Here is a 17,547-nt window from a genome sequence, read left to right on the forward strand (position 1 = left end):
TTTTTTCACCATCACCCCAAAATTCTTTATGCTTTTCCTTAACTCACATCACTGATCTTTTCAACACAAGACTTTTCTATAATAATATCTAACCTTGTACACCTTTCATGATGTTATCTCTTCATTTCTACATTATCATCACTGTTTTCTGGACATTTTCCATACATATGTGGGTTACCAATGATTGCCTGATGGCAGCTCTCCATGCTGCAGTCTCTCTCACCAGGTTTTATCTCTGAGGTCATTTCTTACATCTCCCCATATCATTCTTGGTCTATCCCTGGCTCTCCTCCCTATATTCAAACATGCAACTCTTGACTCATGGTCCCCGTCATTCTCTCCACGTGCCCAAATCATCTCAGACTCCCTCCCCGTGCAAAACCTTACCCATACTCTCAATGATGCATGAAGAGAATGTAAGAAATGACACCAGAAGTAAGAGCCTGACATGAGAGTCTGCATGAGTCCATGCATCGTGAAGAGCTGCCATCAGGAAATTGTGGTCAACCCACACAAGTGTGGAAAATGGGCATAAAACATTGACGGCGATGAACAGACATTTAACTTTCTATGGCTCTTAATGACCTCACTTGATCTTCCCCACATAACCTTATAAATTAATTCAACGTGGCAAGATAGCTCCCACAATTGCTACCATTTAGTTGTCTCAACATATATCTACCTCCTAAATCCTTTTGTTCAGTTATTTAATAAACAAGCAATAACCTATGTAGTGAACTATACCCATTTTCTTCTGGCACTTACAACCAAGACAAATCAGGCACAAGGATCACTTACACAGGTCTTACATAGTATATCAACAAAGGTACAATACTGTATATGAGATGTACAGTCATGGACAAAAGTTCGCTCCCCGCCGTGAAACTGAGCCACGGGAATGAGTCCCTGAAATGACTTACACTAACTGTTGTATCTCGTTTGGGGTCGATGCTGCTTCATTTTGGGAGGGAGCGAACTGTTGACCCCGACTGTACAGTACTCGTGTACATTTGAGAGGAAATATTGTACTGTACATACATCTCCAGTTATAAAAATGTTGGCAAAGTAGGCTATGAAATGATCCCATAGGTGAAGATGAGAGTCGAGTGTTGGTTTGCCTGCATCAGACTTGTAGGTAACAATATGTGAACACACAACAGATTTCCTTAGTTTAATAGTAATAATTAGGAGTGTTGTTCAATCCCTTTACAAATTTGGTTTCACACTTTCAACCCATAGCTTCCTGACTTAACATCCTTACTCTTATACCTCACTCTTAGTCCTGAACCATGTGACCACAGAACAGTGTCTGCATCCTTGTATCCATTACCAACACTGACACAGTGATGAACACAACCCACATGTTGTTTTCTCCTCAGATACAAAACCCTATCTGTTAAGTCCTCTGATTCTAGTTATCAATGGTTTCTATTAGTAATTAAATTTGTAAAAATCACCAAATTAGAGATACAATAAAAACTAAATTTACCTGATTGACAGCTTTGGGATCTGGAACAATATCTGTATGTTTGATTACTGAAACAGACTCCCCAGTCAGGATGGACTGATCAATGCGTAAGGTGGTGGAATATATCTTGATCAACCGCATATCTGCAGGAATCTTGTCACCAACTGAAATACAGACACGTAACACAATTAGAACCGGGAAAGACATCAAGTTTTGAGAAAGGACTCGGTTATAATAATTGAAGGAGTTATCTCCCTGATGCACTAAAAGTTGAAGTATTGTAAAGAGGAAATCAAAACAGAGATAGAGAGAAGAACAAATACTGTATCAAGGTCAGGTGGAGTCTCATTAAGACTGTGCCACATAACCCTAGATGGTAGACGGACTGCACTGACAATTGATACAATTTTGATCCTGTGAGAATCCACAGCCTGTTCTCATAATTTCACCCAAGATGACTCTAGACCAGTATTATTCACTAATTTTTGCAGGGGGGCCACTTTGGCAAAACACATTCATTGAGAGAGCCACATCTACCGCTAATCAGCAGAATACATTATTAAGAGACACTGCTTGTTGTAGCCTTTACATATACAACATAAGTCACTTTTTTTTTCGAGAGCCATGCAATGAGTAGCTACGTACTGTATAGTAAATATTGGGGCTGGTATCCATTTCCAATAGTTACTGTAAGCAGAAAAAAGTCAACAACTACATTTTTAATTATTTCAGCAGATGATCAGGGACTTTTCTAACACTGTACAGTACAGTATATATAAATCAAATGGAAGATACTGACCATCTTACTGGACAAACATTGGGTATTCTTTAACACTTTCATAGTGGGAAAAATATTACTACAGTATTAAGAGCACAGGTTTCATTTATACATATACCTCAACAATATGTGTTAAGAAACCTATTACTGATAACCCCAGACAACTGTTTAACTGGGATATGTTCCAATGGGTCAAAATAAAACTATAATAAAAAAAAGAACCAATTATTCCCACTGACTATTATTATTTTGTACCTTCGACAATTAAAATTAATATATTCAGTATATACAGTGGAGCAAAAGGAACGGTGAACTTGTTGGTAATCTTCGGGAAATACTGTAGAGCTGTCTGGTTGTCTGTCACTCTCCTTCGTAAGTTTTCTCTCTTCAAATCATAAAGTATGCAATTTTCTAAAGACTTGATTCTCGTACAGTAGAGCAAAACCTCTATTTAACCCTAAAGTCCCGGGTTAGGGTGCTGCTACCCATCTAGTGAACTATATATAGATATGATAGTTTGTTATATCGAGGGTCAGTCAGATGTGAAACCCCCATCTAACGAACTACAGTGATATCCCCGTCAGTCGGAACAATTGGTGCAGAGCACTTCCGGGAATGAGAGATTTCCGGGTAACGAGACGACTTTCTCAAAGCCGCAAAAAACTCCCCTATCCCCGGAATTTTCTGAGTAACAGAAACAAAATTTCACGGAAGTTCCAGAAATTTCTCATTACATCATCTCTCGAACCCGGAAAAATATCCCTCATCCTCAGAATTTTACAGGTAACAGAAAAATTTTCTCGGAATTTCCAGAAAATGCGCCTGATTTTCATCTCCCAAACCCGAAAAATTGCCCCATCCCCGGAATTTTCCGGACATTGGGAAAATTTTCTCAGAAATTTCCAGAAATTATGTGCCCCCCCAGAAAATCACTCCCAAAGCCGTAATTTTCCAGAAAATTCCGGCTTTGGAAACAAATTTCCGATAAAATTTCAATTCCGGCTAACGGAAAGTTCCGGGTTTGAGGGATTCCGGCTAACGGAGATATTACTGTACATAGAGATGAAAGTCCATTATATCGAGGCTCTGTTAGATGTGCAATCTAATGAACTATATAGAGATGAAGGCCCATTACATAGAGAGTAAAGTCTTGTTGCTGTATATGAAGGTTTCACTGTAAATGTACCTCACTTTACCAAACTCAACACCTACTACATTTGCCATGATGAAGAGCTAGGGAGAACTACACATAAAAATCTTCCTAAGGCCTCACAGTACACTAGTCCAGCTGTAAACAAAGCTAGTCCACCACTGAACATGTGGAGACAAACAAGTTCTCAGGTAACAGGAGAACTAAGACCCATACATTACTTAAGACTGCGTGACCTGAACAAAAGCACACGAGTTAAATCGCAAAAAAACTGAATCAAAATTATACTGTGACTTTTATAACTACACGTTCCCTCGGTATCATATATAATTAAAGCAAAGAATTATTTTTAAAGTATTGTATTCTCTACCTTAATCTCATCCCCAAACATCTGTTCAGTGAAGATAATGTCAGTGGAATTGTGAGGTAATACAGTATTTACACAATCATATTCTGACACTTTTATTTACTTTTAAGAATCATGACTAAGGATGCCTGTGTTACATCATCATCATGGGTGGAAGGAGTGATGTAACATGCTCCAAGAAAACGAGCAGCATTGAGAGATAGAATGTTCCGGAATGTTCTCTTCTTTCCTAGCTGGAAATATCTGAATTTCTGTATTAATGATGTCTGGATTATCAAAGGTTTCTTGTACTTACAGTTGAATAAGTTAACACTACGTACCCTGCATCCCTGTATATGGTGGAGTAAGGGTGACAGAATTGTCTTCTACCTGAGTTAGTGACAATTGAGAAGTCAAGATTATCGCCACTCAGCTCTATAATGCCATCAATTGTCTCAAACATAACTATTATCGCTCCTGTAATGACGATTCAAACAACCAGATGCAGTAAGGTGTTTGAAATGACAAGTTTTCAAATGTTAAATATAAAGGCTGGTGTTTGACAAATAAACCTCTGGGCAAGATGGAAAACATTAATCCCAACTATTTCTTGAAGATGATTAATGCTTCAGACAAACTGACCAAGATGTCATGCAGAAAAGATATTAATACTGTACACAACAATCTACCAAGTGTTGGCAGCAAGAAAGTCTTAACCTAAAACAAGATTATCAGGAACACTGGGGGATTTTAAACAAGCTGTGGTCTTTCTTTCCCCGTCACTACGTAGCTACTCATTGCGCAGCTCTCGAAAAAAGTTCTTATATTGTACATGTAAAGGCTACCACAAGGTAAGTAAACAAAGAAGAGTATTTGACCTACCTGACACTTCAATTATATCTCCAGGAACGATCTCTCTGGCACGAATCTTTTGTACTCCCGGCTTATTGGCACGAATTACTTTTCCCATCTCTGGTTCATATTCCTTTAATGCCTCAATAGCAGATTCAGCATTACGTTCCTGAGGAGAAATAGAAAAGACTAATTCATCACAAGAAAATGTTGCATAGCTCAAGCTTTATCCTCTCTATAGCAGATTACTGTGGGCTAAAGGCTGATTAGGGACAGTGTTGATACAGCACACAGTAGACTAAGCCTTTGTGAGATACATAAGAAGGCAGTATGACTGGCACTGAACTTGCCTGCCTTCATTTCCCTAACTGTTAAAATATTATAAGATGTACCACAAGATGATATATTCAAAGTAACATGATTGTGTAAGAAGCACATACCTGCCACACACCAACTATGGCATTAGCTATGAGGATCAGCAGAATAACAAAAGGTTCAACAAAGGCAGTAACGGTTCCTTCACCTTCTTCAAACCATGCTAACACCTGCAACACACAATAAAGATACACATGGGGGCATAAGTAGATTTATCCAGGAATGTAACAAAGCACCAGTAAATTTAAGAAAACTATTAAGGAATTTATTTCAGTCTTTGGCAAGAAAATATATAATCAAGAATTAAGGATATTGATAATAATGGTAAATGAGGTAAAATACTTACAAACGATATTATTGCTGCCATTAACAAAATTTTAACAAGTAGATCATCAAATTGTTCGAGGACCAACTGTAGGAGAGACTTGCCCTCCTCTGTTGGTAACTCTGCACAGGGGATAATTGTAAATTAATAAAAGAAAAATAACTACAGTATTTTCTTAATATGTACAGTATACAGGAATTAAAGTTCCTGGAAGTTTAATATCACAACTACAACCTGCATGTCCAATAACCAGGCTGGCTACTGGTTGTTTTAATACAGTATAGTATACAGTACTGTATTTCATTTACAGTAGAAGTCAAAGCTAGAAATGAAGGATTGACACTGAAATACCACTGGCTGAAGCGGACTCATGTTACACAATTATGTCTACCGGTACTGGCAGGCTTAACCCTCAATGGTGATGGCCAAAAGTAATCCATTATCTGTACCATCCTGTCTTATATGGGCACCTTAGGATACACGTTACAAATAAAGGTTAAAGACAGTGAGTGTAATCATTGCACTACTCACTGGGAGGATGGTGAGGGTGAGTGAGTTCCCCACCCACACTTGGTTATAAAATGAGAGCTTTATCCTCTATTCAAACCCTCAACACCTAGCTCAAGTGACTAGTATCTAAACCCAGACAAATGAGGTAAATAGTGCCCAAAACAATCCCCAAATGCTTATGTAAGAAGCATCCAACTACAACAGTAACCCAAATACCGTAACAGAACAGTTGACCTTGGCCTGAGTTTATATACACAACTCCCCAGAGCCACAATCATCCAGCACCATAGTTTGTTCAGCCAGGTAGTGACTATTAAAGGTCCTTTTTTTTAGGTGACAGCAAGAACATACCACACAGGAAAGTGAACAGACACCGCTAAATACTCACCTATGTCCAGGAATAAAAGAGAATAAAATAATCCCCCAAAAGGTGAAGATTATATTTAGATGTGATTAACCCCACTGTCCTCCTCATCCAACAAGGAAAAGATATATATATAATGTCTAGTACAGTAATTCCACTTCTGACCACACCACAGTACACCACACCTGCACCTGGTATAAACATAACAAACACAACTTCTCCACACAACAAGCTAGGCTACACACCATGTCTTGTCAGTGCTGGATACAAACACACTGGTCAGTACATGTATGTCATTAACCATTTGTAAACACACCAGCAGGAAAAATAAATAAAAAAAATGACAATAATGCTTAGAACTATGTAAAAATGGGTCCCATATGCCTGATGGCCCAAAACAGAGTGCAGCTGAACAAGAAACCAGAGTAGCAGACGCAGCACTCACCAACCTTCACTTTCCCAAATGTTGTTTGGTAACCATTCACAGCTGGGTGGACTAGGTGTGTCCCAAACACAAATCAGTAACCAATAGGAGAGGAGGCAATTGCTGTACCCACTCAGCTTCCACAGCCTACTAACCCCCTCTATGCGACAACAGTTAAACTAATCAACAAGGTAAGGAAGTATGAGGATGCACTTACATAGGTACTGTAATGCATGAGTTGCCACAGCCAGGTCTTGGGTACAAATGTATCTTAAGAGTAGCTGCTGTACAGTACGTATATAAAAAATAATACATAAATATTATAATGTACTTATTGCAATACATAATGTAAAAATCATAAAGGTGTTTTGTGGTGGTTGAAAAACTATCGGTATTATTTTGTGGTATTGTGTTTGTTAGTTTGAACAAGTCTGAACCATTAGCCTTGATACCTAAGTACCCCAGCTGGCTACTGCAGTTTTCCTACTGAATTTCAAAGATACAATGTTGTGAAAATAATACAGTACTGTACATTATTAGTGATACAATGTCCACCAGAGAGAGCCTTTATCTGCCACTTTCTATTAAAATTCTTTCAGAGCTCAGGAGGGATGGACAGAACTCTTTATACTGCACTGTACTCTATATGGAATTCAAAATTAAGTTTACATAAACTTACCATTAGGGCCATACTTTTCCTGGCTGTTCTTCACTTGGGCCTCAGCAAGACCGACATTTGGTTCAACCGCAAACTGCGTGAGGACATCCTCGTAGGAATATGTGTGAGCGTCTTCCATGACTACTACTTGTTACGAGGGAAAACACACAACGTTCACTCACACTCCAAAATACTGTTATTCTCTGAAACAAAAATAATAAGAATTAGTCTTTGTGCTATTTTAATATAACATTACTGTACTATTGTAGTACAGTCACAGAAAGCTGAACGTGTCATGATGATGTGCTAAAAGGAAATGACTTGTGAATGTCTCCCTCCACTCTGAATTCAGGATAATACTATACATACTATATGCTATAGGCACAATACCCTTCCTTAACTCAGGTAAAGGTATAAATGGGATTAAATATCATGAAGCAGATATGACACTATTTTATATCCTGTTCCACTTCAATTACTTTTAGAACTGAGTATAAAACCCAAGTTCAATTCACCTTCCTGTACAGTACATGTAATTACAGTACTGCATGTGAAGTAAAAAATACTGTACCTGTAGATCAATATTTATTGACTTCTTAACCACTTGTGTATGGGAACCCCTCTGTGCTGAACAAAATTGTCTGGCATTAGCTAAATATTAAAAGTGGCATCCCCATAGTGAAGGGGTTAAAAACATACAAACATTTGCAGTACAGTAATGTGTTCACACAAAATAAGTCAATAAGTGGACAAAATTACCAAAATAATAGGGATGGATACTTGACGTACAGTACACACGGGGTTGTAATTACATACAACCTTCCCTAAACATCTCGGTGATCATCAAGTAAAGTACAGGGGATCCCCGGGTTACGAACAAGTTCTGTTCCTGAGGATGTTCTCAAGTCCTTATATACTGTATATCTAAAATTACTTAATTTAAGACAAAAGAAGAAATAGAATGACAAAATAATACAGAAAATGAAAGTAAAAAATAAGTCCGTGTAAATTTCGAGTTTCACCCCGTTCGTACTGGCGGGTAGTTGTAAGTCGGGGACCCCTGTACCTGTACTGTATCCAACATCTTCAAATGGAGAAACACATTGAATCCAATGAAAAAATCTACACAATGGTTTAGATATCACAAGCATGAAGAAGTCACCCCTTGAAGAAGGAAGTAACATGATCATCACCACCTCAGTTGGCACATTACTGTACAGTATATAATAAGTTCTCTCAACTGGTGCACCAGGGTGTTGGTCAAGGGCAAGTTTATCTTAAGGAGTAAATTTTACGAGGGACTGTGGAGGTACAGAAAGGAGTAGTTACTTTCCAAATATTCCAAAGTGTGTTCAGACCATTTCATTGAAGGTAGGCTACAGGCTTCTCCTAGATCGGCCATACAATTAATATGGGCACATTGTTCTTCCCCACTTACCTTGACAATTAACCACGGCTGCAATGGTGTGGGATTCATACTGTGGGAATGGCAAACCCTGCCGGACACTAGAATATTATCACCGAAGTTAATACACTTCACTTCTTTAACCCATCCACAGATGAAATTTTTTTGGGGCATCTACGGACTTGTATGCCCTGAGTTCATCAAGTGTATAAACCTTTTTCCATAAATCATACCAGTTATAATGTCCATGTTCACTACCGGTGGAAAGTATCTGGGTATACCGACCATCTTAATGTGGGAATTCTGTACGGGTCTTCATTGTCAACAAGTTTCAATTTCTCCAAATACCTTGTCCGTGACGATGTGTCTAAAGAATCAATATGTTCCTGTGTGTTTTCTTTATCAGCACTGCCTGGTTTCTCACTGGATAACAATGTAATATTTTGTAAACAAAGCTGCAGCAGTAAATAGTCGCGTCGAGTATGGCGTGTTGTTGTTGACAGTTGTAAGGCTATGTCCCATGGGCGAGCGTCCTGCGGCATCGAGCGACCACACGAGGAACACGCCACCTTGGTGTCACGGACAAACATATGTGTTTTCTTTGATGTGTCAATGATGATATTATGGAAAAGTGTAGCACACTTTACAGTGTCAACATCAGTATGTACCTTTATTTCAATACCTTTATTTAAAATTTTCCATTTACAGTACAGTACTTGTACAAATTAAAAATACAAACTCTACAACACGCCTGGCAGGTAACAATCTGTAATTATTACTTTTTATTTATTCAGAGCATTCCTAGGATAGGGTTTCAACACATACACCAAGTGGGTGGGCCTCGTCCCCCATCAGAATACATTCTGGTGTACTGTACTCGTGAAACTTCTGATCTTGGAAAAGTTCCTTGTAGAGATGGTGAAATTCGCCTACTTCCATCTTCTTCTGTTATATGGCAAGTTTTATACCATGCATTGAAAGGCATTATTTCCTAAATGTACCAGCAATCAAACATCTGCACTGCATAGATGGGACAGAGGTCCCTTTGGAAAGTAGGTCGTGCGTCTAAGCCCTGTCGCTCAATGTCGCAGGAGGCTCGCACATGGAACATAGCCTTACAGATGCAGGGAACACTGCATTAAAATCTGGGGTGCACCAGACAGACTATCCAGGCACTGTGGATATCACTAAGAGCCCTCAGCTTAGGTCTAACACCATTTGTTTTTCTTATTTTTTTAATTCTTTCTAGAATATTCTGATTCTTACTGGACTTGAGGATTACTGTAATTACAGATGAAAACTAATTATCTCTTGAAGCCCTTGGAGGAGCAGTACTGTGCTATAGTGGACCAGTTCTAAGGGCATTATAACACCATTTCTTCTTAACACTGGTTATAGGCACATTTCCCAATGACTCCCATTATGTAACTAAAGATATGTTCTCTAAAATAATAATAATGACGATGATGATGATAATAATAATCCCACGCTCGACCCCCGACGAGCTATTCCATCATCCTTTGTTTATGACACAAATGCTGCGATCACAAAAACTCGAGCTACAACCTTGGTTAATAATGGTTGTGTTCTGTATTCTTTGTTTAATAATTTTATATTTCCATCAAACAAACACAAAAATGAAAGTACTAAGTTTAACAGTGCTAAAAGGAAGCACGAGGTGCTAAGTGCATAAAAAAAGTAATAGTTCTGCAAAAACTTGACCAAGGACACTATGAACAAAGTGTCCAGATAGAGTACTATATCTGTACTAATGATTCAAGCAATGAAATGTAAGGAATGAGGCACAAAATGTTCCATACACCAACCAGGGATCCCACTCCTCATGCAGTGTTCATATTCTCTTTAGCTCCCAAAAAATTGCACCTCCAAATTCCAGACCTTCTCTCACAACTCTACACCTTTATTGTACATATTTAATATATACAGTACCGTATATGAAATTTATGAATACAAATCATTTTCTTTTATTCTATTTTCCACATTCAGTACTGTACTGTACATGGGAGTACAACATGCCCTTCAAATTCGCAGGGTTTAGGCTCATCAAAATGGCCGCAAATCGCCAAATCTGCGAATAACATTGGCTGACGGGGTGTTACATTTTTACTTGTGTACAAAGAAATGTATATTCCCCTATGTGTTTGCTGCCCTTTGGACAATTATTTCTTTTACCTGTATTGTATATATGTGAGTGTGTGTGTAGACACACACACACACACACACAAAACACATACAAATAAATAGGCTCTGATGATGGAAAATGATTTTTCCAAAACATTAGTGATTAAAGAAACTCAACTTAGTCAAGATGTTTGTGTTTTCCCTGGTTCTCCTCTTTGTTATGAAACTACGCTTCACACACACACACATATATATATATATATATATATATATATATATATATATATATATATATATATATATATATATATATATATATATATATATATATATATATATATATATATATATATATATATATATATATATATATATATATATATATATATATATATATATATATATATATATATATATATATATATATATATATATATATATATATATATATATATATATATATATATATATATATATATATATATATATATACAATACAGGTAAAGGAAATTATTGTCTCTAGAATGAATGGCTCCCTGTCCTGGCCACGAAAATTCCAGCAACTTTAAAACTACCCTTAGACATTCTTGGGTACATCCAGGGTGTCATCTGTGAATAATAGAGGACCGTGAAATAAAAATCCGCAAATTATCTGGACGTACTGTACTATATATAAGGCAAAATTGAATGATCAAGCACCATGTCAACAATAATATCTCTCACCACATCTCATAAAAACAAGACAACTGGGGAGACTGGAAGGAGGCCAAAACTACCAATATCAGAGATGCTACCAAGGACTATTTCCGACTTGAAAATACTGTACTACAATATACTGACACTTTCCTGAAAAAGAGAGCAGAATTTGACACCTTACTCAAGACCCATCAACACAATATAGTACCTTGGTGTTGTGGAACTGTTGTATAAGAACAGAAGGATCGACCTGCAGGGTTGTGAGTTGTATATACTAGGTGGATATGATTCATTTATGAACCTTCCTCAGGCAAACTGTAAGAAGAGTGTGGTTTATTTATGCTAGAAAGAGCCTTAGAGCCACCTAGGTGAGGGTGCAGGATGTTTTTGAAAGAGTCAAAGCTGTGTAAAATTAAACTGAACCTTATTCGTTGTTGGTTGTATCTAAAGGTCCTCAAATTGGTTGTGTATGTCGACAACAAAAAGAAGTTCTCAGACCATTGTGAGAAGGTGAATCAAGCAACTAAGCAGTAGGTCTTATAAGAGGGGCATTCACACCTAGACGGTGTCCCTCATAATGCACATCAAAAGTGAGGTGATTCTCTGTTTGGAGTAATCACCCCATCAGGTCCCCAAGATATGCTAAAGACTATCAGTTGATTGAAAATGTCTAAAGCAGGACCACCAGACTGCTGCCCTCACTACAGCATCTCAGTTACATAGAAAGATTGGAATACTTGCAGTTGCCTAATTTACCAGTATACTAGCGAAAGGAAAGGGGTGACTTAATAAAAGTCTATAAACACCTCAAATGGCATTACCTGTACTCAGTCAAGCATTCATTCCTGGAACTGGCAGATGCTGATCCAATTAGAGGTCCCAGCTTAAAGTTGAAGAAGCCATAGGTTCAGAAAATGTCAAGGCAAACTTTTTAGCGGAGTGAGTTGTGAACTCTTGGAACAATCTGCCAGAGAGTTTTGTGATGGCACTGAATGTCAACTCATTCAAGACCAGACTTGACCAATACTTTCACAGGTACAGACACATTATGGTGCCAGTAAGTACATGACCAACTCTTGCCAACTGTGTAAGAAGAGATGTGACCAACCACCCAAGCCGACAAGTGGCGAAGAGGATAATGTAAAGTGATGGTGAGAGTTACAAGTCATCTGTCTTCACACAAGTTTGAGTAAATTATGTGGCAATTGTACGAGAATGAAAACACATTGAAAACTTATTTCTAGATTAATAACATTGTAGGTGTAAGAGAATAATGAAATAAGTAAGCATGCAGATTGTACAAAAAATATATATACTGTACGTTATATTATTTAGCATGGGGGCAGAAGAAAATCATAACTCCTAATTTTAGTAAATCATGATCAGGCTGTCCTCTACACATTAAACATAAAGAATTACACTACCACTTTGGCCACTTAGCTACATGAAAACCACCAAGAAGATTCCACTAAAATTGTTATAAATTTTGTTGAACTTTGATGCTTCTCACATTTTAGGAGACATTTAAGTGAACGTGGGTAAGTACAGTACAGTACACCATTTTCTATATAATGTAAAACTGTTTTGTCTGTATTTTTCTGTGAGTCTCAATCATTCTTTTATTTTATTTGATCTTCTTTCATATTGTTTTTTTTAATTACAGTACTGGTATACTTATATATCTTTTTTTTTCAAATTCTGATTGCCAAAAATTAATCAGTGTATCCCCCTAACACTAATGAGGATTTTCAGTTTCTCTTCACCTTAACCTTCCCCACCGGTTAAACAAAGAACTATATTTTACATTAAGAAAGGCCAGACCACTCAATCAAGTATTACCAGCTCAAATTTAGGTTATGTTAGGTTAGGCTGTATATCACATGTCATACATTTGTAGAGCTTCGGGTCACAACATACGACGTTTTGATCTTTTGTGGGCCTATTTGAATAAAAAAGGGCGGGCCTAGCTAGATTATGTTGCCAAGTAGAGATTTATCTTTCATTCACTCACACGTGAGAGCTTCTCAGTCTCTTCTCAGTAGCTTTTCAGCTTTTGTGATGTAGGAACCTCACCCTTGGACTTGACTTACTTCACCATGTGTTTCTACCCCAACCACATGTCTAGAATCATGATCAATTAGTGGAGCAGTAATATTGTTTGTTAATAATGTGAATAGTAATAACAGTATAATAAGGGTAATCCTGGAGCAGATGGCTAACACCAGTACACAGTGTTCGATTTTGTTCATTTTTTCCACAGATGTTCTTTGGATGATAATAAGTAATAAAAATTATACAACAATGCACAGAAACTAATAGAACCTGACCTGACCAGACGAAAGAAACCTATCTAACTTTCCTCACTGCCATATTAACAGAAAGTACAGCACAGGAATACTTATTTTGATATCTAGTACCAATGAAAATAACTTTTTGGAAGTGTAATGGTGAGCGTAATGGTGAGCGTAATTTAAATTTTTTTGTGGACATGAGAGTATGCATGTAAAAAGCAGACAACATGCACCAACAACGGCAGATATTTGGGAGGAGAATTTACAGTAAATAGTTAATTTCTTCGTAGACAAAGCACCTAAGATAAGTTTTTTCGCCGTGTTTTACCCCACAATTTCCCTCATCCTTCATATCGTGACCCTTACAGGTGATTTATGATCATAGATTGAGAAAAAAATAATAATATAAATAAAAAAGTTGTCGCATCGTTTTTATTTCTTACTATCATCCAAAGAGGAATGACTACCGTAGCCTGAAGCCCATGGGTCAAATATAAGATTAACTCCTTTATTACTGTGTTAGTTTGTGCCTTACACTACAAAGTATCATCACTGCACACTCTTCTACTTCAGACACTTACACACTTAATAAAAAATTACCTCCTTCCAGGCTATAAACCTACATATATAAGGTAACATTATTATATATATAACCCGTGGAGCCGAGGACCATAGTTGATGGCTGAGGGTGTCCTGTATACAGCGTTATTATAGATTCATCAAGATAAAATAATGTTCCTAAGATATATAAACCACCAGGCATGCCCTACCGTCACCCAGGTGCAGTAGAACACACAGCTGGGGGGAATACCAATGTGATAATTCCACGTAATAACCTAACAGCCAGCTGGGTGATGACACCACCACCCGGCACCTCACTTTAATCACCACTATCCTCTATATACTGCCCTAGTACACATATTTCCCTTCTCATTAACACCTACGGGATATTAACTATGAAAAGCTCTATAAATAATAATAAAATACTCACAGGAAGAAGGTTAAGAGAAGGTTTCCATTCAGCTGGACATTACACGTCAGGTTAACATGTGAACCTTCCTACCAGACCTTTAATCCGGATCCGTGACGTCACATGAAATACTTTACTTAAAAAATATGTAAATTAAAGCTATTTTAAGTCTTTTTAAGTGATATATTTCCCCCAGGAGCAACAATTATAACTACAGGTATGTGTTTCTTTAAATTACTTAGGTTTTTATTCATATTCGTCTGGTAATAATTATGGTTCGTCTTCTATTCAAATGTTTTAATTATATTTTTTATTTCTTTTTTTTTGTATACTCGTCAGGTAATGGAACTCTATGGCCAAGGAACTTTAAAAAATATTTAACAAATTATAATTGTCCATAAAATTGCAATAATGGTACTTTGTTATTTCCTTTGGATTCTTTTCTGTTTCAAGTATCGCACTAAGATAAATATATATTTTTTTCTAATTTAGATTTTTATATTATTTCCAAAACAATTTTCCGGTTTTTTTTTAAGAAATAGATAGCAATAAAATGGTTAAAATCACTTTCGAGTTATGGATTCACTCCCCATCTGAACACCGAAAACTACCCCAACCTATACTACTGAACACCGAAACAGGGATTTACTTGCATATATAATTATATTTTTTTATTTTATTTTTTTTGAGAATTGAATAGCAAAACCATTATAGCCCTTTAAACTTTCAATTTTCTACGTTTAAATGTTACAATCTATATATATATATATATATATATATACAATATATACAATATATATAATCACATTTTTGGAATCAGCAGAAAAATCTACATTAGATTTTTTTGTGCGGTACATAAAACCGAATACATCCAATTTTTCAAAAAAATCAAAAAATTAAAAAAGGTGTAAAAAACATTTAAAGTAGTGTAGGGGTATCGAGAGATTAATGTTATCTAGCACTCAGGATGGAAGGATGCTCTAATGTGGTTTTCTTGTATAATATAAGTTATATGATAGACAGTCTGGTGCTGGAGGTGCTTGTTCAGGAAGATGGGCAGAATGAGAGTTGGTTGGTGAGGAAGCTCAGAGAAGGACGGCTGGTGGGTCGCCATGCTCGCTGGCGGGAGCGAGGACCGCCAGGCAGGCGAAGAGATGCGAGGGCTGCCAGGCAGCGGCGGAGGAGGAGGTGTTGCTTGTTGTAGAAGAATGGTCAGAATGAATCTCAATGGAGAGACAGAGCTTATATACCCAGCAGCAGCCGCTATGAGTCATGTTGGGAAAACCCAGAAAGTCGCCGGTGACTAGTTCCGTTGCTAAGATACGGTAACATCTGGTTGGTTGCTAAGGAAGGCGGCACATTGGAATGCGATACGCAGTTTGAAGGGGAGACGTCCACTACAGTATTTTTGAGGGAGGTGGGGGAGGGATGGTCCAAGAGAGGGTGCCAGCTAGGAACTTCAAGGACCACGTTTGACCACACCTATACCCTTGAGGACCACAACCACCTTATTTAAAGGTTAATGGGAAAACTAAGAATATAATTTCGTGCTGAAAATCCCTGGTGACTAGACATTGTTATTATTATAATGTTATTACTGCTCTTCAACTACTAAGGTCTTCAAGTATATAAGGTTAGTTACTATTCCTCCAACAATGGTTTTTCTGTATTATTCACTGTTCCTCTTTACACAGATTGAATTCAGATGATCAAATGATACATGTGATCCCCTGCCAGTAGTAGTGAAGCTAGTGATGGCTAAATGAATCCTTATGCTGTTGAATGTTAATCCTTTATTGATGATGTTTGTAACGTGGCTGTGGAAACTACTGTATGTTTACATCAGCAGACCAACTGGTTTTTTTTTGTATTAAACCTTTATAAATTTAATGAATTAAACATAGTAATAATTAAAATGTATTTAATGCTTCTTTAAGAAATGAAGCAATGTGGATATGCTAAAATGATGAATACCGTAAACAATTCTTAAGAATCTTTCCTCTTTTCAACACTGATCCCATCATTTTAAAAACTTTTACAAATTATTCTATAACTAACTCTCCTTCGGTCTGAACAACTGCTTCCTGGACTGCAGTTGTCAAGACTGAAGCTGTCTTCATTTACCTGGCTGGTGGTCTTTGCCAGCAGATACTGTGCTCCACTGTGTATGTAATCAGTAGTCATTCGTACAATAATGAACACCTCCACTTCCTCCTGCCTGTATACACATACTGTACAGTGTTGAGTTATATAGTATAGTAAATATATATACCGTATATGGTTAGAATGTGTTTTATTTATTGCTGTACAGTAATTGTGTGATTAGTATGCATTTCTCTCATTTATTTCAGATTAACCCACAAATGTAACCAAACTTGACTGGCTAGGACCCTAACCCACCCTTATTACATGGATTTTCATTGGAAAAATTGCTGCATTATTCATATAATTGTTACATGGTTAGAACAGAACCCATACGGATAATGAGGTCTCCCTATGCATATTCCAATTTTAACTGCTTTTCAAAAGGAGCAGTAACACCTCTACATTTTGCCACTAGATTTTAACCTAAGTAGCAGTCACGCCCCTATATTTTGGCCCAAGTAGCAGCACCGCCACTTTGGTAAACATTGATTTTAAGATGGTAAATTTATAAGCGAGTTATACTCACAGAGAGAAATTTGTTAGAGAGCACTAAAGAAGAGAGAGAATTAAGAAGTGTAACAATTATGAAAATCAAATGAATACCAAAGGCCTACAAGGCTGTATGAGTGACCATTGAGGAGATGCCAC

General features: G+C 37.2%; 1 protein-coding gene across 2 annotated transcripts in view; it reads right to left on the reverse strand.

Moving 5' to 3' along the window:
* LOC121868458 (calcium-transporting ATPase sarcoplasmic/endoplasmic reticulum type-like) overlaps nt 1-14,857 on the reverse strand; it is a 31,457-nt gene extending 16,600 nt beyond the window's left edge. For both annotated transcript variants that reach the window (XM_042369103.1, XM_042369101.1), the window contains exons 1-6: nt 14,776-14,857; nt 7,272-7,453; nt 5,316-5,416; nt 5,035-5,139; nt 4,625-4,763; nt 1,490-1,632 (exon numbers count right to left, since the gene is read on the reverse strand). In XM_042369103.1, the coding sequence (XP_042225037.1) occupies nt 1,490-1,632; nt 4,625-4,763; nt 5,035-5,139; nt 5,316-5,416; nt 7,272-7,389 (606 nt within the window). In that variant the 5' untranslated portion in view covers nt 7,390-7,453; nt 14,776-14,857. The remainder of the gene's footprint in view (nt 1-1,489; nt 1,633-4,624; nt 4,764-5,034; nt 5,140-5,315; nt 5,417-7,271; nt 7,454-14,775) is intronic.
* Between the last annotated feature and the right edge of the window lie 2,690 nt (nt 14,858-17,547).

This window comes from Homarus americanus, unplaced genomic scaffold (genome assembly GCF_018991925.1).
Source record: "Homarus americanus isolate GMGI-L3 unplaced genomic scaffold, GMGI_Hamer_2.0 scaffold21930, whole genome shotgun sequence".
Lineage (NCBI taxonomy): Eukaryota > Metazoa > Arthropoda > Malacostraca > Decapoda > Nephropidae > Homarus > Homarus americanus.